The sequence below is a fragment of the Liolophura sinensis genome, chromosome 8, assembly GCF_032854445.1.
Source record: "Liolophura sinensis isolate JHLJ2023 chromosome 8, CUHK_Ljap_v2, whole genome shotgun sequence".
Lineage (NCBI taxonomy): Eukaryota > Metazoa > Mollusca > Polyplacophora > Chitonida > Chitonidae > Liolophura > Liolophura sinensis.
In genome coordinates, this window is record NC_088302.1 from 58080895 (window position 1) to 58103162 (window position 22268).

The 22268-nt window shown below is 42.2% G+C and overlaps 1 protein-coding gene across 1 annotated transcript in view; it reads left to right on the forward strand.

Annotated features, from left to right (window-relative positions):
• Positions 1–22268, forward strand: part of LOC135473766 (ATP-binding cassette sub-family C member 4-like) — a 144871-nt gene that overhangs the window by 118442 nt on the left and 4161 nt on the right. The window contains exons 23-35 of the mRNA XM_064753653.1: positions 2259–2355; positions 5779–6009; positions 6415–6555; positions 6853–6890; positions 7894–8144; positions 8340–8567; positions 8829–9065; positions 12867–12973; positions 14358–14555; positions 16364–16519; positions 18984–19073; positions 19422–19594; positions 20996–21101. Coding sequence (XP_064609723.1) covers positions 2259–2355; positions 5779–6009; positions 6415–6555; positions 6853–6890; positions 7894–8144; positions 8340–8567; positions 8829–9065; positions 12867–12973; positions 14358–14555; positions 16364–16519; positions 18984–19073; positions 19422–19594; positions 20996–21101 — 2053 coding nt within the window. The remainder of the gene's footprint in view (positions 1–2258; positions 2356–5778; positions 6010–6414; positions 6556–6852; positions 6891–7893; positions 8145–8339; positions 8568–8828; positions 9066–12866; positions 12974–14357; positions 14556–16363; positions 16520–18983; positions 19074–19421; positions 19595–20995; positions 21102–22268) is intronic.

Genomic DNA, 22268 nt, shown 5'->3' on the forward strand with positions numbered 1-22268 from the left:
TCCTGCTCTAATTGACCCCTGACTTCATTCTGCTCTGATTGACTTGTGACCTCTCACCCTGCTCTTATTGACCCCTGTTCCTTCATCCTGCTCTAGTTGACTTGTGATCCTTAATCCTGTTCTATTTGACCCCTGACCCTTCATCCTGCTCTAGTTGACTTGTGACACTTCACCCTGCTTTAGTTGACCCCTGTTTCTTCATCCTGCTCTAATTGACTTGTGACTTTTTATCCTACTCTAATTGACCCCTGACACTTCATCCTACTCTAATTGACTTGTGACTCTTCATCCTGCTCTAATAACCTCTGACCCTTCATCCTGCTCCAATAACCCCTAACCCTTCATCCTTCTCTAATAACCTCTGACCCTTCATCTTGTTCTGACCCCTGACCCTTCATCCTGCTCTAGTTGACCCCTTTCCTGTCATCCTGCTCTCATTGACTTGTGACCTTTCAACCTGCTTTGATTGACCTCTGCCCCTTCATTCTGATTGACCCCTGATCTTTCAACCTGCTCTATGTGACCCCAGACCCTTCACCATTTTCACCCTGCTCTACAGGAATTCTTTAGCCTCTACATTACAGTCACATTCCAGCTGAATATCGTACACCCATCATGGCTCCATGGTCGGCACATGAATCAGGGTCAGTGTATGAGATGCCCATGATAGTCCCACCATGGGCGCATGATTGCGCCAGGATGGCAGTAGGGAGTGAAGCAGGGTCAGCGTATGATATGACCATGATAGTCCCACCATGGGCGCATGATTGCGTCAGGATGGCAGTAGGGAGTGAAGCAGGGTCAGCGTATGATATGCCCATGATAGTCCCACCATGGGCGGATGATTGCGTCAGGATGGCAGTACGGAGTGAAGCAGGGTCAGCGTATGATATGCCCATGATAGTCCCACCATGGGCGCATGATTGCGTCAGGATGGCAGTAGGGAGTGAAGCAGGGTCAGCGTATGATATGCCCATGATAGTCCCACCATGGGCGCATGATTGCGTCAGGATGGCAGTAGGGAGTGAAGCAGGGTCAGCGTATGATATGCCCATGATAGTCCCACCATGGGCGCATGATTGCGTCAGGATGGCAGTGCGGAGTGATGCAGGGTCAGCGTATATGATATGCCCATGATAGTCCCACCATGGGCGCATGATTGCGCCAGGATGGCAGTAGGGAGTGAAGCAGGGTCAGCGTATGATATGCCCATGATAGTCCCACCATGGGCGCATGATTGCGTCAGGATGGCAGTAGGGAGTGAAGCAGGGTCAGCGTATGATATGCCCATGATAGTCCCACCATGGGCGCATGATTGCGTCAGGATGGCAGTGCGGAGTGATGCAGGGTCAGCGTATGATATGCCCATGATAGTCCCACCATGGGCGCATGATTGCGCCAGGATGGCAGTAGGGAGTGAAGCAGGGTCAGCGTATGATATGACCATGATAGTCCCACCATGGGCGCATGATTGCGCCAGGATGGCAGTAGGGAGTGAAGCAGGGTCAGCGTATGATTTCCCCATGATATTCCCACCATGGGCGCTTGATTGTGTCAGGATGGCAGTAGGGAGTGAAGCAGGGTCAGCGTATGATTTGCCCATGATAGTCCCACCATGGGCACATGATTGCGTCAGGATGGCAGTAGGGAGTGAAGCAGGGTCAGCGTATGATATGCCCATGATAGTCCCACCATGGGCGCATGATTGTCTCAGGATGGCAGTAGGGAGTGAATCAGGGTCAGTGTATGATATGAGGATGGTCCAGCCACAATGGTAATAGTGTGTTCGGCTAGGATCCAGCTGTAATGTACACGTTAAAGAGATTTTCAAACAGTAGCCATTTTCATAGTAAATCCTGAATTAGAAAAAGTCAAAGATTGCAAAAAAAATTGCAAATATATGTGCATCAGTATTGATTATCGTTGATGTTAATCGTGTTTTTTGAGTGACAGCTGAATATTTATGAACCTGTTGGTATCACATGATCATCTTTCAGAAAGGTACAGAGAAACACGGTCATCTCCGGATATTAAGAGGACAGCATGCTAAGTACATGTATGTACAATTTACGAAATAGAAACTTTCTGGTATAGTGTCCTAAAGGCTGAATTGCCTGGGTTTGAACAGCATTAATGTACAGAAGATTGCAGCAGTCCGTCTTCAGGTTCCATGCTTAGAGTACATGTTAAGTGTAATGTTGACGTTGTATGTTGCTATGGTGATTAGTGTGTCAATTTTCCTTTGTTTCCTTACTTAGATGCCTGTGTGGGTTGCTGAGGGGGAAGACAGTTGTTCTGGTTACTGACAGCTTTGACCATGTCAGGACAGCGTCTAGGGTTGTTCTCATGTCAAGGGTAATGAACATGTTCTCTGACTGTAATGAATACAGTACTGTGAAGTTGTTCTCAAGCCAAGAGTAATAAATACAAGATTCTGAAGTTGTTCTTATGTCAAGGGTAATGAATACAAAAGTCTGAAGTTGTTCTCAAGCCAACAGTAATGAATACAAAACTGTGAAGTTGTTCTCATGCCAAAGGTAATGAATACAAAACTGTGAAGTTGTTCTCAAGCCAACAGTAATGAATACAAAACTCTGAAGTTGATCTCATGCCATCGGTAATGAATACAAAACTGTGAAATTGTTCTAAAGTCAGCATTAATGAGTGCAAAACTCTAAAATTGTTTTCATGCCAAGGGTAATGAATACAAAAATCTGAAATTGTTCTCAAATCAACAGTGATGAATACAAAACTGTGAAGTTGTTCTCATGCCAATTGGAATGAATACAAAACTGTGAAGTTGTTCCCATACCAAGGGTAATGAAAACAGAAGTCTGAAGTTGTTCTCAAGCCAACAATAATGTGTACAAAAATGCAGAGTTATTTTCAAGCCAACAGTAATGAATACAAAACTGTGAAGTTGTTCTCAAGCCAACAGTGATGAATACAAAACTGTGAAGTTGTTCTCAAGCCAACAGTAATGAGTACAAAACTGTGAAGTTGTTTTCATGTCAAGGGTAATGAGTATAAATCTCTGTGGTTGTTGTCATGCTAATTGTAATGAATACAAAGCTCTGGAATTGTTCTCGTGCCAAGGGTAACGAATACAAAACTCCGAAGTTGTTCTCATGCCAAAGGTAACAAATACAAAGCTCTGGAATTGTTCTCATGCCAAGGGTAACGAATACAAAACTCTGGAATTGTTCTCATGCCAAGGGTAACGAATACAAAACTCCGAAGTTGTTCTCATGGGTGAACATACAATGTACATGTACATGTAACTGCAGATGTGTACAAACATATTCTAAGAAATCTGTAATGTAATGTACAAACATATTCTAAGAAATCTGTAATCTGTAATCTATAATGTTGCCTGTGTAAACATGCACACTTATCGTCTTATCATTCAAGATTTGTTCTAAATGACAAATAATCACATTGTTAATTCGACTAGCATAATATTGTTAATTCTCAGTATACACCTCTCAGCATGCATCTCTCAACAGACACTTACATGTAAAAGACACCTACATATAAAAGACACCTACATGCATCAGACACCTACATGTATCTGACACCTACATGTATCAGCATGCCCCTGGCAGCATACACCTTACAGTTCACCCTGCTTATCGAACACCCCTCAGCATACACCTCACAGCATACACCTCACAGCCCACATCTCACAGCACACACCTCACAGCATGTATCTCTCAGCATACACCTCTCATTATATGCACACTTCTCAGAATACACCTCTAAGCATACACCTCTGAGCATGCATCTCTCACCACACACCTCTCAGCATACACCTCTCAGTTTACATGTCTTAGTGTACACCTCTGAGCATGTATTTTTCACAACACACCTCTCAGAATACACCTCTCAGCATACACTGCTCAGCACACACCTCTCAGCGTGTGTCTCTCAGCATACACCTCTCATTATACATACCCAGTGTGCGCACAGTCCTTGAAACTCCTTGAAAGTGCTTGAAAAATACAATTTCATTTTCAAGTACTTGAAAGTCCTTAAAAAAGACTCCTGGAAATACATTGAAAATCTTAGTTTGTCCAGAACTTAATTATTGTCTGCTGACCCGCTGAGTGTATATCGGGGAACTCACTGATCATTCTCCAATAATCAGGGCTTCTGCTGGCACTCGCCATTGTTGCAGATTTAGAACAATTTTTTGAAATGGGGATAAAATTGTTAAAAATGCGAATGCTTTTGGCGACAAATTTTTTTACTTAAGACAAAATACAAACGTTATACAAAATCTACCATGAGAGTTTTTAGCAGATTTTTGCAATTTTTCTTATGAAAATAATCCACTTACTTTCATTTCACACTCATCTCGGCGAAACAACAACAACACATTTTTATGGCCATCACTTGACCGAAATCTACAAAGGGGGCTCAGCATTGTTGCAATTTGACTTACATTAAATAACACTTGAAATCATTTTTGTTATATAATGAATGAGAATCATGGCATTTTGGGGAATGCCTTTCATTGCCAGTCGAAAAAAAAAAAAAGTATCAAGGGAAATAAATCACGATAGAGTTACACCTGTAAATGAAGTTACCTTCCATGAAAAATTTAAACTTTTCCACTTTATAAACTATCTTTTTTTTAATCTGAAGTAAATTAAATGTTTCAGAATATGTGCCGTTACATAAATGTGTACACCGTCTGGTTTTCTCCTGTCAGACTGTGTTACTCCAATGTACTGATCATAATATTGCATTTAAATAAACTAAATTTACAAATCAATTTCGTAACACATTTTTCAGCTAGAGGAATTACATTTTACTAGGATCCTACAGATTGGTTGAAAAAAGGATTGATTTTTTTTTTATCAAAAAACAAAAGCATGCTGCCAAACATTGGTCTATTATATTGAGGGCAGTTGTTCTAAATGTAACATTTGATAAACTCCAGATATAGCTGGAAGAGACCAAACTGATTCTAGCAGCTACACCAGGACAGATAAAAACGAATTACAGAAGGAGACCTAGAAGAGTCATGGCCACTTAGGAAGTATGGCTAAAGAAAAATAGTATTTACTACAAAATCTGATGAGTGGCGAAAGTGACTGGCTAAAAAAGAAAAGAAACATACTGACCCAGAGGAAGCCCTGCATAATGATATATGGCGTTTGTTTTTTTTTTGCTGAGCCAAGGCTGGGTCAAAGAATGTGTTGCATTACAGAGGTGAAGGGCAGATATTTCTTACAAAAACAAGCGTACTATTCAATATATGTGCATGTAAATTAAAGCATCAATAATTCAGACTTAAAATATAGTCTATAATTTGCACCATGGTATGTTTAAACTAGCCTTGAAAATGACAAAAAAAGTCCTGGAAAACTCCTTGAATTTCATTTTCATATACCTGTACAAACCCTGATACACCTTTCAGCGTACACCTCTGAGCATACTTCTCTCACCGTACACCTCTCAGAATACACCTCTGAGCATGCATACCTCACCATACACCTCACAACATGTATCTCTCACCATTCTCATTAAACATACACCTTCATTATACATACACCTCTCATTATACATACACCTCTCAGCATAGACATCTGACCATGCATCTCTCACCATACACCTCTCAGTATGCACCTCTAAGCATACACCTCTCAGCACACACCTCTTGTCATACCCCTGTCAGCTGAACTGGCAAAGACAAACTTAAGTATAAATACACAAACTGTCATTGGTCACCTCCTCCTGATGTATAAAAATTGTTTTTATTATTGATGGTAGGGAAGTGTTCTTCACAAGGGAAGTTACCAGGAGCTGACAGATGCTGGCTTAGATTTACAGACGTACTTACAGAGTCACACTCAGCTACATGCCAGGGGAGCTCTCCTGTGTAAGGAGGTACGAGGACCTAGTATACAAGAGCTCCCTCTAGTGGACACTTTCCCTCTATCAACAGAGGATCTTCGGGAAAGATTGCTGACATCTGGAGATATCTTCAAGCACAATTTTAAGGTTAGTGAAGCATATTGACAAGCACATAATTGTTTTAGCAATAAGCAACCACAAAATAGAACAATAAGCAACCACAAAATAGAATAATAAGCAAACACAAAATAGAACAATAAGCAACCACAAAATAGAACAATAAGCAAACGCAAAATAGAACAATAAGCAAACAATAGATTTTAAAAAATGCAGTAAAATTCTAAGCTAAAATTTCAGAAAGATTCTTACTCTGCTCATGGGAGAATGTGACAAAAACTAGATTTTCATCATCAAGGACATCTATGAATGTCCAACTGTGATAGGTTTGAGACATCGATTATGTTTGTGCCTCATGATATTACCTAAAAGTAGGCAGTAATATTAGTTTGAGTATGGATACTGTACATAAGAAGACATTGTGCTGAATTACAGGAGAGCTGTGACATCAATCTAGGTGAGAGCGAGGCTGCCAATGGTGGATTACCTACGAGAGACATCTACTGGCAGTATTTCATCCTTGGGGGTAGCTGTCTAGGTGTTCTGCTCTTTGTTCTGCTCTCAGCACTTTTACAGGTAACAGTTAAAGGTATACTGTGTATCCATAGATTATATAGAGGTATTTGTTTTGTCGGCTTTAATTAGTTTCCAGTTGAACTTAATTCTGTGTGATACAATGTATCGGTAGCGATTGCGTGGCAAATGGTGCATGCTCCATTTGAACAAATGTTTTCTCTTCCCAATAATTTATTAAGTTATTCATTTCTGTTTGAAAAGTTTGTGCATTTAATTTTTGGTCCATCTTTGCATACTTAATTGGATGACAATGTGGGTAGATTTGCAACTTTGTATTGTCAACACTATGTGTTCTAGGGTACCTTTATCGTCAGCGAATGGTGGTTGGCTTACTGGTAAGTACCACTTCACTCCTGTGCTATCTCTATCATATGATGCATCCATGTAATGTTAATATTGCCAATGTTGCAAACAATAATCTTGTCTGTGTCAGTCTGTTCAGAGTTGCTGGGAAAAATGTGATCACATATCCTATACCAAACTGCACCTAAATCCCACTGCACCTATATTCCACTGCGCCTGTATCCAGCTGCACCCATATTCCACTACACCTGTGTCCCACTACACCTGTATATCTCACAGCACCTATAACCCACTGCACCTATATCCCACTGCACCTATATTCCACTGCACCTACATCCCACTGCACCTGTATCCCACTGCACCTATATCCCACTGCACCTGTATATTTCACTGCACCTATATCCCATTGCACATGTATCCCAACTGCACCTATATCCCATTGCACCTTTATCCCACTGCACCCATATCCCACTACACCCATATCCCACTGCACCTGTATCCCTCTGCACCTTAGCTCACTGCACCTACATCCGCTGTACCTATATCCCATTACACCTGCATCCCATTGCACCTATATCCGACTGCACCTTGGCATTCAGCATAAAGGGGGTAGTGCAATGACTGGTTGACCTGTATCGGTATAATAACACAGGTGAGGCGGCTGACTTGCCTTTGGTAAGTCGTCTCAGTGAAACAGCACTAGATAAAAAAGCGACGGAAATCTGTTCTGCAACAAGGAGGCATATTACACACTAAATTGGACTTGAAGAACTCCTTTGTCGCCATATGACTGAAAAATTGTTAAGTGCAACGTTAAAACCCGAGCACTCACTCACTCACTGCACCTGTATCTCAGTGCTCCTATATCCCATTGCATGATGTGATGGGCACATTAGTTACAATTGTACATGGGACTAAAAAATGTGCCTAGAAAGTGGGCCGCATGTTTTAGTTCCAAAACGCTGTTTTATACACATATGTTGTGAACATTGAGTTTTATGAGTCATTACTTACTGTGGCCATCCCTGTCAACAGGCCTGATGTGAACAGATCCATATCTAAGGACATTTTCCTGAACCATACCCTCGTACCCTCCCATGCCGAGTGGATGATGCTAAGGAACATCTACATATACATGGCACTCACAGTCGGCACAGTCATACTGGGCATTCTCCAGGCTACCAGCTTCTTCCAGATCGCATCCCAGGCAGCCAGTAAGCTCCACGATGAGGGTCTCGAAGGTGTCCTCCAGTCACCACTCTCCTTCTTCCACTCCAACACTTTGGGTGAGTTCAGTCACCTGTATGTAACAGGAGCAACTTTACAATGCTAATATTAACTGTAACTAGTGGGAATTTCCCATTAGCTGATTCTGCCAAGAATTTCAAGATGATATCAGAGGTAATAGTCTTCAATAACCAATCTTGTGTTCAGATGATATCGGAGGTAATGTTTGTCAATAACCAATCTTCTATTCTCAGGTACACTGTTGAGTTGCTTCTCACGGGATGTCAGCATTGTTGACCAGATGGCCGCCACGTACCTGGACAGTATCCAATCTCTCAGCTTGCTGATGGCCACCCTGCTGCTGGTGGGAATCCTCAACTACTGGCTCTTCCTGCTTGTTCTGCCAGTCGTCATCATCTTTGCGCTAGCCAGAGCACACTTCCTACAGACCACCCAGGACCTCCGCAAACTAGAACTCACAGGTCAGCCAATAGCGAGTTTCTATTTGGAATGTAAAAAGTCAAAGCAGGCACTGAAACTTTAATAGAACAATTTGCAGATGTGTTACATTTGGTGTAAGTGCATATTGAATGTTACATTTAATTACAATTGATAAAATTCTATTTCTTGTTAAACAGTAGAGTGGTATTTCAAACCTGAGTCAATCAGTGAACTGTCTGTGACTGTAATATTCTCATTAAAGTGGCTTCACTCTTTGGGATTTTATTGGCATTTTACTTCAGCAAAGAACTGTGTCAGTTCTCACATTGCCAGCACCATTGGAGGTTTACGAACTATCCGTAGCTACAGTGTGGAAGAGCGCTTCCTTCACAGTTTTGATGTACTACAGGACCGTAGCACGGCCGCCTGCTACCTTCACATTGGGGCCAAGAACTGGTTTGGAAAGCGCATTGACATTCTTGGATTGTTGGTGGTTATAGGGGTGTCATTGGCGGCCATATTGGTAGTACAGTTCCAGGGTATGTGTAGACAGGTTTTTCTTGGACAATCACCTTTCTTGCTCACCATCAGCAATCCTGTTGCATTCTTCAGCTAATTTTACCGTTACATGTTAGTTTTAACAACATCTAGGCCTTACACGTAGATCAATCAATGAAATCTCTCAGCACATACTTTATCTTACATGTGAGTTGTTGCTTAAAGTCAGAATCAAAATCAATGTTGCTTAGTGGAATATGTGATCATGTGACCACAAGTCTGTCTTGCATGCTTAAGACAGACCCTCTTTTTGGTTACATACTTAAGACAGACACTCTGATTGGTCACATGCTTAAGACCGACACTCTGATTGGTCACATGCTTAAGACACGATCCTGTACACGATCAGATCCACCAGGATCTGTCAGTACCACATCTATCTCATTGTACTGTGCATAGTCAAATCCACCAGCATCTGTCAGTGCCATGTCTCACATTTCACTGCACACATTCAGATCCACCAGCATCTGACAGTGCCACATCTCTCACATTGCACTGCACACATTCGGATCCACCAGTATCTGACAGTGCCACATCTCTCACATTGTGCTGTTCACATTCAGATCCACCAGCATCTGTCAGTGCCACACCTCACATATGATGCTGTACATGATCGGATCCACCAGCATCTGTCAGTGCCATGTCTATCACATTGCACTGCACGCATCTGTCAGTGCCACATATACCTCATTGTACTCTACATGATAGGATCCACTAGCATCTGTCAGTGTCACGCTTTTCACATAGTGCTTAACATGATTGAATCCACCAGCATCTGTCAGTGCCACATTTATGTCACTGAACTGTACAAGATCGGATCCACCAACATCAGTCAGTGTCATATCTCAAACATTGTCTTGTACACAACTGAATCCACCTACATCTGTAAGTGCCACATCTGTGTCATTGTACTGTAAACATGTACATGATCTGTTCCACTAGCAACTGTCAGTGCCACATCTCTCACATTGTGCTGTACACAGTTGGATCCACCAGTGTCTGTCAGTGCCACATCTCTCACATTGTGCTGTACACAGTTGGGTCCACCAGTGTCTGTCAGTGCCACATCTCTCACATTGTGCTCTACATGATTCTATTCACTAGCATCTGTCAATGCCACATCTCTCAAATTGTGCCGTACATGACTCTATCCACCAGTGTCTGTCAGTGCCACATCTCTCACATTGTGCTCTACATGATTCTATTCACTAGCATCTGTCAGTGCCACATCTCTCAAATTGTGCTGTACATGACTCTATCCACCAGTGTCTGTCAGTGCCACATCTCTCACATTGTGCTCTACATGATTCTATCCACTAGCAACTGTCAGTGCCACATCTCTCACATTGTGCTGTACACAGTTGGATCCACCAGTGTCTGTCAGTGCCACATCTCTCACATTGTGCTGTACACAGTTGGATCCACCAGTGTCTGTCAGTGCCACATCTCTCACATTGTGCTCTACATGATTCTATTCACTAGCATCTGTTAATGCCACATCTCTCAAATTGTGCCGTGCATGACTCTATCCACCAGTGTCTGTCAGTGCCACATCTCTCACATTGTGCTCTACATGATTCTATTCACTAGCATCTGTCAGTGCCACATCTCTCAAATTGTGCTGTACATGACTCTATCCACCAGTGTCTGTCAGTGCCACATCTCTCACATTGTGCTCTACATGATTCTATCCACTAGCAACTGTCAGTGCCACATCTCTCACATTGTGCTGTACACAGTTGGATCCACCAGTGTCTGTCAGTGCCACATCTCTCACATTTTGCTGTACGTGATCCTATCCACCAGCATCTGTCAGTGCCACAAGTCTCACATTTTGCTGTACGTGATCCTATCCACCAGCATCTGTCAGTGCCGCATCTCTCATATTGTGCTGTACATGACTCTATCCACCAATATCTGTAAGTGCCACAAGTCTCACATTTTGCTGTACGTGATCCTATCCACCAGCATCTGTCAGTGCCGCATCTCTCATATTGTGCTGTACATGACTCTATCCACCAATACCTGTAAGTGCCACAAGTCTCACATTTTGCTGTACGTGATCCTATCCACCAGCATCTGTCAGTGCCACATCTCTTACAATGTGCTGTTCATGACTCTATCCACCAATACCTGTAAGTGCCACAAGTCTCACATTTTGCTGTACGTGATCCTATCCACCAGCATCTGTCAGTGCCGCATCTCTCATATTGTGCTGTACATGACTCTATCCACCAATACCTGTAAGTGCCACAAGTCTCACATTTTGCTGTACGTGATCCTATCCACCAGCATCTGTCAGTGCCGCATCTCTTACAATGTGCTGTACATGACTCTATCCACCAATATCTGTAAGTGCCACAAGTCTCACATTTTGCTGTACGTGATCCTATCCACCAGCATTTGTCAGTGCCACATCTCTTACAATGTGCTCTACATGACTCTATCCACCAATACCTGTAAGTGCCACAAGTCTCACATTTTGCTGTACGTGATCCTATCCACCAGCATCTGTCAGTGCCACATCTCTTACAATGTGCTCTACATGACTCTATCCAGCAATACCTGTAAGTGCCACAAGTCTCACATTTTGCTGTACATGATCCTATCCACCAGCATCTGTCAGTGCCACATCTCTCATATTGTGCTCTACATGATTCTATCCACCAGCATCTGTCAGTGCCGCATCTCTCATATTGTGCCGTACATGATTCTATCCACCAATATCTGTAAGTGCCACAAGTCTCACATTTTGCTGTACGTGATCCTATCCACCAGCATCTGTTAGTGCCACATCTCTCACATTGTGCTCTACATGATTCTATCCACTAGCATCTGTCATTGCCGCATCTCTCATATTGTGCCGTACATGACTCTATCCACCAATATCTGTAAGTGCCACAAGTCTCACATTTTGCTGTACGTGATCCTATCCACCAGCATCTGTCAATGCCACATCTCTCAAATTGTGCTGTACATGACTCTATCCACCAGTGTTTGTCAGTGCCGCATCTCTCATATTGTGCTCTACATGACTCTATCCACCAGCATCTGTCAGTGCCACAAGTCTCACATTTTGCTGTACGTGATCCTATCCACCAGCATCTGTCAGTGCCGCATCTCTCATATTGTGCTGTACATGACTCTATCCACCAATATCTGTAAGTGCCACAAGTCTCACATTTTGCTGTACGTGATCCTATCCACCAGCATCTGTCAGTGCCGCATCTCTCATATTGTGCTGTACATGACTCTATCCACCAATACCTGTAAGTGCCACAAGTCTCACATTTTGCTGTACGTGATCCTATCCACCAGCATCTGTCAGTGCCGCATCTCTCATATTGTGCTGTACATGACTCTATCCACCAATACCTGTAAGTGCCACAAGTCTCACATTTTGCTGTACATGATCCTATCCACCAGCATCTGTCAGTGCCGCATCTCTCATATTGTGCTTTACATGACTCTATCCACCAATACCTGTAAGTGCCACAAGTCTCACATTTTGCTGTACGTGATCCTATCCACCAGCATCTGTCAGTGCCACATCTCTCACATTTTGCTGTACGTGATCCTATCCACCAGCATCTGTCAGTGCCGCATCTCTCATATTGTGCTGTTCACATTCAGATCCACCAGCATCTGTCAGTGCCGCATCTCTCATATTGTGCTCTACATGATTCTGTCTCCTACATTGTGCTAAATATGATACACTTAACTTCATGTCTTTACAATTCAGTGTTATCTTGTATAACATGTATTTCATTTGCTTGTTTCAGGTAGCACCATATCTGCCCCTTTGTTTGGTTTGTCCTTGATCTATGCCTTACATTTGATCAACGTCTTACAGCCTGCTCTAGTCAAGTCAGCCAGTGTGCAGTTCAAGGTAAGAATGTCTTTGGTAGCCTACTGGAATGATACCGCTCTGTTCTCTGATAACCTCATCTAGATCCATGTCTGTTTTCAGATGATCTCGCCAATTTCCCTGTGTGTTTTCAGATAGCCTCGTTCATATTCCAAAAACTCACAAAAAGGCACTTGTTTCTGCCTCGCTTGGTGCTTAGGACTGAGAGGCTAGAGCAAAGAAACAGGGCTCGTTACATATAGTTGACCCAGTGTCAGTATAATGTGATTAGCTGTCATGTCTGTCTTCGGCAATATACTTCAGTGGCAGCAGCACTTCGGCAACATGGATTCGCCTTTGCGCAAGATGACATAGTATATGTGGACATACTTAATGATTCCTGGTTGTGATATGACTGAAAACTCAAAGTATGATGTAAAATCCCAAGCGTACATGTACCTACATACATTTACATATCCCTGTCTGTTTTCAGATGGTCTCACTCATATCCCTGTTTGTTTTCAGATGGCCTCACTCATATCCCTGTCTGTTTTCAGATGGTCTCACTCATATCCCTGTCTGTTTTCAGATGGCCTCACTCATATCCCTGTCTGTTTTCAGATGGTCTCACTCATATCCCTGTTTGTTTTCAGATGGCCTCACTCATATCCCTGTCTGTTTTCAGATGGTCTCACTCATATCCTTGTCTGTTCTCAGATGGCCTCAGTCATATCCCTGTCTGTTTTCAGATGGCCTCACTCATATCCCTGTTTGTTTTCAGATGGCCTCACTCATATCCCTGTCTGTTTTCAGATGGTCTCACTCATATCCCTGTCTGTTCTCAGATGGCCTCAGTCATATCCCTGTCTGTTTTCAGATGGCCTCACTCATATCCTTGTCTGTTTTCGGATGGTCTCACTCATATCCCTGTCTGTTTTCAGATGGCCTCACCCATATCCCTGTCTGTTTTCAGATGACCTCACTCATATCCCTGTCTGTTCTCAGATGGCCTCACTCATATCCCTGTCTGTTTTCAGATGGTCTCACTCATATCCCTGTCTGTTTTCAGATGGCCTCACTCATATCCCTGTCTGTTTTCAGATGGCCTCACTCATATCCTTGTCTGTTTTCGGATGGTCTCACTCATATCCCTGTCTGTTTTCAGATGGCCTCACCCATATCCCTGTCTGTTTTCAGATGTCCTCACTCATATCCCTGTCTGTTTTCAGATGTCCTCACTCATATCCCTGTCTGTTTTCAGATGGCCTCACTCATACATGTTAAGTTTTCTGTCCTCATATGACCTCACTCATATCCCTGTCTGTTCTCAAGTAGATTAACTCATATCCCGGTCGGTTCTCAGTGGCCTACATTATGTACCTGTCTGTTCTCAGATGGCCTCACACATATCCCTATCTGTTCTCAGATGGCCTCAGTAGACCGACTGCTCCAGTGTTATCAGTTGCCCTCAGAGTCAGATTACCTGCCAGGACTGGAGTACCAGCCTGCCCAGAACTGGCCCATGTATGGCATCCTTACCCTAGAGGGGGTTTCCCTGCTCCCAACCCAGAAGGGACCCACCTGTCTGAAGAGCATCTGGTGCTGTGTCAGGGCAGAAGAGAAAGTGAGTCCCCAACATCTGTATCTGTGAAGCTCACAATATTAACTGTCTACACCTGTACATGTATCAACATGTACCTGTATATGAAGTGTACAACATCTGGCCCCACCTGTATGTGAAATGTACATCATCTGGTAAGTGGTCACACCTGTATGTAAAGTATGCAGCATCTGGTAAGTATCCACACCTGTATGTGAAGTGTGTAATATCTAGTAAGTGTCCATACTGATATATGAACTGTGCAACATCTGGTAAGAGTCCACACCTGTATCTCTACCCGTATGTGAAATATGCAACGTCTAGTAAGTGTCCACCTGCATGTGAAGTGTGCAACACCTGGTAAGTGTCCACCTGCATATGAAGTGTGCAGCATCTGGTAAGTGTCCACCTGCATATTAAGTGTGCAGCATCTAGTAAGTGTCCACCTGCATATGAAGTGTGCAGCGTCTGGTAAGTGTCCACCTGCATATTAAGTGTGCAGCATCTAGTAAGTGTCCACCTGCACATGAAGTGTACAACATCTGGTAAGTGTCCACCTGCATATGAAATATGCAACATCTGGTAAGGGTCCACCTACATATGGAGTATGCAACATCTGGTAAGTGTCCACACCTGTATGTGAAGTGCGCAACATCTGGTAAGTGTCCACACCTGTATGTGAAGGATACAACATCTGGTAAGTGCCCACACCTGTATGTGAAATGTGCTACATCTGGTAAGTGTCCATACCTGTATGTGAAGTGCACAACATCTGGTAAGTGTCCACACCTGTATATGAACTGTACAACATCTGGTAAGTGTCCACACCTGTATGTGAAGTGTACAGCATCTGGTAAGTGGCCACACCTGTATGTAAAGTGCACAACATCTGGTAAGTGTCCACACCTGTATATGAACTGTACAACATCTGGTAAGTGTCCACACCTGTATGTGAAGTGTACAGCATCGGGTAAGTGGCCACACCTGTATGTGAAGTGTACAACATGTGGTAAGTGTCCACACCTGTATGTGAACTGTACAACATGTGGTGAGTGTCCACACATGTATGTGAAGTGTACAGCATCTGGTAAGTGTCCACACCTGTATGTGAAGTGTACAGCATTTAGTAAGTAGCCACACCTGTATGTGAAGTGTACAACATCTGGTAAGTGTCCACTTGGATATGAAGTGTTTATTTATTTTATTTTATTTGATTGGTGTTTTTCGCCAAACTCAAGAATATTTCACTTATACGATGGCAGCCAGCATTATGGTGGGAGGAAACCGGGCAGAGCCCGGTGAAAACCCATCCGCAGGTTGCTGGCAGACCTTCCCACTTACGGCCGGAGAGGAAGCCAGCATGAGCTGGACTTGAACTCACAGCGACCGCATTTGTGAGAGGCTCCTGGGTCATTACACTGCGCTAGCGCACTAACCAACTGAGCCACGGAGGCCCCCGATATGTACAACACCTAGTAAGTGCCCACCCGCATATGTCCACACCTGTATGTGAAGTGTGCAACATCTAGAAAGTGTCCACCTGCATATGAAGTATGCAACATCTGATAAGTGTTCACCTGTATATGAAGTGTTCAACATCTAGTAAGTGTCCACCTGCACATAAAGTGTGCCACATCTGGTATACAAGTTCACAATTTTGCAAGCGCCTTACAATTCCTTTTTTTGCGCAAGCAGCTCAATATATTTTTACTTTAGTTGTAAACTCTGTAGTAGGGTTTCTGTGCAATTGAACCCTGTATGGGAAGTATGTTTAAAGATGGGTGTAAACACAATTGTTACCAGTACGTTCTCAATCTCTTGTGTTTTCTTAGATGGGCATTATGTTCATGAATGCGGCAGAGCAACAAAGCTTCCTGTCTGTCCTCTGTAGGCTGTCAGATTACTCCGGAATGGTCAGACTGGATGGAGTGGACAGTGCTACGGTTAGTCTACAGCGACTCAGGCAGTGTATGGCAGTCATACCTAAAGTAAGTTGAGCTCAGACACATGTATCTCAATCAATATGATCAAAGTTTGATATCATTAAGAAGGTTGGGAAGGAAAAATAGCTACATGTAGCAAAACAGTAGGTGTAACCTCTCCTAGGATCTTGTCCAAGTCCGCGGCTGAGGTTACTGGCATGACAGGGCCGTGCAGTGACAAAGGAGCCTCTCACCACTGCGATGACGGTGAGCTCAAATTCATCTCCAGCTCATGGTGGCTTCCTCTTCAGCCCTATGTGAGAAAATCTGTCAGCAGCCTGCTGATGGTCATGGCTTTGCTTCATTTCCTCCCACCATAATACTGGCTGTTGTCCAGTAAATGTAATATTCTTGAGTATGGCGTAAAACACAATCAAGTAAATGAATTGTCCAAACCTGTGCCAGATTGTTATATTAAGAAAAAACTTTTTATTATTTCATGGTAGAATATGGGCTCAGTAATGATAAAATAATAATAATAATACTTTATTTTATGAGAGAGATCAGTTAGTTACAAAACCAATCTTCCTCATTCACACACACATTCACACAAAAAGTTATTTACAAAGTCTATACAGTATATATAAAATATGGATGAACCTGATAGAAAATGATCCTGACTATATACAGTGTAGTGCAGCATAGACAATTTTACACTCAATCAACAAATGCATATTTTAACATAATGAACCCTTCCATTTTTTTAAAAAACATTGACACTGTGATTTTTTAAGGTATAAAGAATATTTGAAAGGATGTTTAAGGGCTTTAGCTCTAGGTTTAGGAGGGATGAGGTTCATGGAGGTTGTAGATAAAAAGTTATCGTCAGTTGCAGTGTAAGTAAACTGGCTGAAAAGGTAGTTTTGGGTTAGTCCGTTTAGGCATTTAAAAATTAATGCAGCTTTGTGCAACATGATTCTTTCATGTACTGCCATCCATTTTATGATTTTGAACAGTTGTCTCGGTGTTACATATTGTGCATTTAAAGTAATTCATGCTGCACGTTTCTGGAGGCATAACGTTTCTGGAGACATAACGTTTCTGGAGGCGTAACATACATTCAGGTGACTCTTTACAGCCACTACATGTACCCTCGTGGTGCAACAGTAATCCAACAATGGTTGCACATAAGCATTATAAAACAAAATTCTGGCATCGTTTGGTAGATACTTTCTGATCTTTTCTAACAATTTGAGCTTGTATGTTAAAGTTTACACTGATTCTCAGTTTGTTTCTCCCTGGACAGTCAGTCATTAACTGTGAAACCGATAAGCTTTGTAGTCTTCACATTTTCAATTTCTTGACAGTCATTTTGTAGATGGAGTTTCCTGTCCAACGTAGCTGTAAACTGCCATTAACCAACCTTCGTGTGTTTTGTCTTATCAAGATTGCTTGCCATGTCATTACAGTTACATCACTGCAATATTGTTTTGTCTCTACACTTCCCAGTTTTGTCGCTGATGTTGATACTGATACTGTGTCATTCTCAAACAGATCAATAATTCAATTTTTAGCATGTAGTGGGAGATCATTCATGAAAATAAGGAACAGGAGAGGGCCAAGTACATGTATAGAGCCCTGGGTTCAGATTGTTCACGTAGTTCAGATTGAATACTTCCTAAACAAATTTTTTTGTTTTCTGTGTGATTAATACCTTTTAAACCATGACAGATATTTGTCACTAAAATGATACCAACAATAGTTGGTGGTTAACAAGGTCAAATGCCTGTTTAAGATCAATATATAACACACCTGTCAGCTGGCCTTTATCCATCTGTGATAGCCAGTTATCAATAATGTTTGTGAGTGCAGTGACTTTCACCCTTATAATATGCATTAATTTCTAAATGTGAAGGTGCAAGCTTCTCCTTGTTTCAGAACCCTTCCGTCATGGTGGGCGCCATTCTCATCACCTCATTTCTCCTTGTTTCAGAACCCTCCCGTCATGGTGGGCATCGTTCTGATCAGCTCATTTCTCCTTGTTTCAGAACGCTCCCCTCATGCTCATGCTGGGCACCATTCTCATCACCTCATTTCTCCTTGTTTCAGAACCCTCCCCTCATGCTGGGCACCATTCTCATCACCTCATTTCTCCTTGTTTCAGAACCCTCCCCTCATGCTCATGCTGGGCACCATTCTCATCACCTCATTTCTCCTTGTTTCAGAACCCTCCCCTCATGCTCATGCTGGGCACCATTCTCATCACCTCATTTCTCCTTGTTTCAGAACCCTCCCCTCATGCTCATGCTGGGCACCATTCTCATCACCTCATTTCTCCTTGTTTCAGAACCCTCCCCTCATGCTCATGCTGGGCACCATTCTCATCACCTCATTTCTCCTTGTTTCAGAACCCTCCCCTCATGCTCATGCTGGGCACCATTCTCATCACCTCATTTCTCCTTGTTTCAGAACCCTCCCCTCATGCTCATGCTGGGCACCATTCTCATCACCTCATTTCTCCTTGTTTCAGAACCCTCCCCTCATGCTGGGCACTATACGACAAAACATTGATCCAGAGACCAAATACACAGATGCACAAATATGGCGAGTCTTTGAACAAGTGAGTAGGGGCATACATGTGCAGTCAGTTAATTGATTCATTAATAATTGTAAATGAATAAGTTATATTTGTGTGAAGTGTGAAATATCTCTTTCCATGTTTATATTTGCCTCTAATTAGTTTAGGATTCATTTGTATGAAAGCTTGTGTATTGGTATGTGTTTCAGATTGCAATATTCACATCCTACAGTTTATTGATACACTTTTCCTTTTGAATCAACAAAACATGTACATGTATTTACATGTTTGTGTAAATTATTGTTCTGAGAGAGCAATCATATCATCGTTTGGAGTGTCTCTTGTAAGAGGACAAGCATTAACAAAAGATGAAATCCTGTCTTTTTTCAGGTTCAGCTCTCATCATTAATAGAGAAACTTCCGCACAAGTTTTACACAGAGGCGAGGTTTGTTAGCCCTGTGTTTTCTGTAGGTCAGATTCAGTTACTATGGCTGGCTAGAGCCTTGCTCAAACAGCCTAAATTGGTGATCATAGAGGAAGCCTCGTCCAACCCTAACCTCAGGTTAGTCATTGCACAAGGGATAAGGAATGTACACTTTCAAGGTCATCTAAGGCTGAACACTGTGTACTGACAATGCCATTTCTGAAATGTTATCATGAGAGCTGGTATGCTGACAAGATAACCTATAGTCATGAGAACTAGTCATGATACTGACAAGATAACCTCATCATGAAATCTGGTATACTGACAAGATAACCTCGTCATCAAATCTGGTATTCTTACAAGATGTCATTTTCTTGTCAGTATACCAGTTCTCATGACTATTTGTTATCATGAAAACTGGTATACTGACAATATAACTTAGTCATCAAAACTGGTATACTTACATGTATGTTGATATAGTCCAATTATGTGATCTACATGTCCAACTGACCAGACAATCCAGATATGTGAACTACATGTCCAACTGACAAGGTAATCCAGTTATGTGAACTACATGTCCAACTGACTAGACAATTCAGTTATGTGAACTACATGTTCAACTGACAAGATAATCCAGTTATGTGAACTACATGTCCAACTGACAAGATAATCCAGTTATGTGAACTACATGTCCAACTGACAAGGTATTCCAGTTATGAGAACTACATGTCCAACTGACAAGGTAATCCAGTTATGAGAACTACATGTCCAACTGACAGGGTAATCCAGTTATGTGAACTACATGTCCAACTGACAAGGTATTCCAGTTATGAGAACTACATGTCCAACTGACAAGGTAATCCAGGTATGAGAACTACATGTCCAACTGACAGGGTAATCCAGTTATGTGATCTACATGTCCAACTGACAAGGTAATCCAGGCATGTGAACTACATGTCCAACTGACAAGGTAATCCAGGTATGAGAACTACATGTCCAACTGACAAGGTAATCCAATTATGTGATCTACATGTCCAACTGACAAGGTAATCCAGATATGTGAACTACATGTCCAACTGTCCAGACAACCCAGTTATGTGAACTACATGTCCAACTGACAAGGTAATCCAGTTATGAGAACTATATGTTCAACTGACAAATAATCCAGGTATGTGAACTACATGTCCAACTGACAAGGTATTCCAGTTATGAGAACTACATGTCCAACTGACAAGGTAATCCAGTTATGAGAACTACATGTCCAACTGACAAGATAATCCAGTTATGTGAACTACATGTCCAACTGACAAGATAATCCAGTTATGTGAACTACATGTCCAACTGACAAGATAATCCAGTTATGTGAACTACATGTCCAACTGACATGTATGAGAACTGCTGTTCTCACAAGATAACCCAATCATGAGAACTGGCATACTGACAAGACAATCTATTTTGAGAAGAATCCCCTCTCATCTGTCTGACAAGACAATCCATTTTGAGAAGAATTCCCTCTCATCAGTCTTTTGAATTTAACAGGTGTAATACAGTTTTACATTGTGTGTCCCGGGCAAAGCTGTTACGAAGTACAATCATTTACATCACACATCTGCCTGATACAGCTATAGACCTGGACAGGGTCATGGTATGTACACGTGTCACTTATTTTCTGTGTGGCTGTCAGGCTGTCCAAATGTCTGTAATTGTGTGTGTGGTTGTCAGGCTGTTCATATGTTTGTAATTGTGTGTGTGGTTTTCGGGATGTCCATCTGTCTGCAGTTGTGTGTGTGGTTGTCAGGCTGACCATCTGTCTATAATTGTCTGTGTGGTTGTCAGGCTGACCATCTGTCCATAATTGTCTGTGTGGTTGTCAGGCTGACCATCTGTCTATAATTGTCTGTGTGGTTGTAAGGCTGACCATCTGTCTATAAATGTCTGTGGTTGTCAGGCTGACCATCTAATTGCCTGTTTGGTTGTCAGGCTGACCATCTGTCTATAATTGTCTGTGTGGTTGTCAGGCTGACCATCTGTCTATAATTGTCTGTGTGGTTGTCAAGCTGACCATCTGTCTAATTGTCTGTGTGGTTGTCAAGCTGACCATCTGTCTATAATTGTCTGTGTGGTTGTCAAGCTGACCATCTGGCTATAATTGTCTGTGTGTTTGCCAGGCTGTATGTCTATAATTGTCTGTGTGTTTTTCAGGCTGTATGTCTATAATTGTCTGTGTGTTTGTCAGGCTGTATGTCCATAATTGTCTGTGTGGTTGTCAGGCTGACCATCTGCCTATAATTGTGTGTGTTCTTGTCTGGCTGACCATCTCACCATAATTGTCTGTGTGTTTGTCAGGCTGTCCATCTGTCTGTAAGTAGGGGTTCAAGCTTCAGGTCTGAATCCCTATTTTATCTGTGTGGATTATTATTATTCTCAGCAATTTTGTGATATGTTTTGGAGAAAACAACATATGGTACATAACTGAAACTTTAGTATGTTGTAGGAAAGGGTCTAAAATTGTACTTTTTTATATGTTGGAAACATTTAGTCGCATTACTTGGTGGCCATATTGGATTTTGTGGCAAACCTAAAAGATCACCTTGTGCAGAATGACTGATGCCATTGAGCTGAAATTTTAACTACCGTTGCACAAAGCTTGGGTACATACAGTGTGTGATTGCTTACTTCCTCTGTTGAAAATTGTACAAGCTCGCCATTTGCTGAGTATGTCATGTGACCAAAAAATTCATTATTTGCTAATAATTTCTAGATTTCCACAGAAGATGTCTGGCAAATATTTCTGACTGATGCAGTTTTGGAC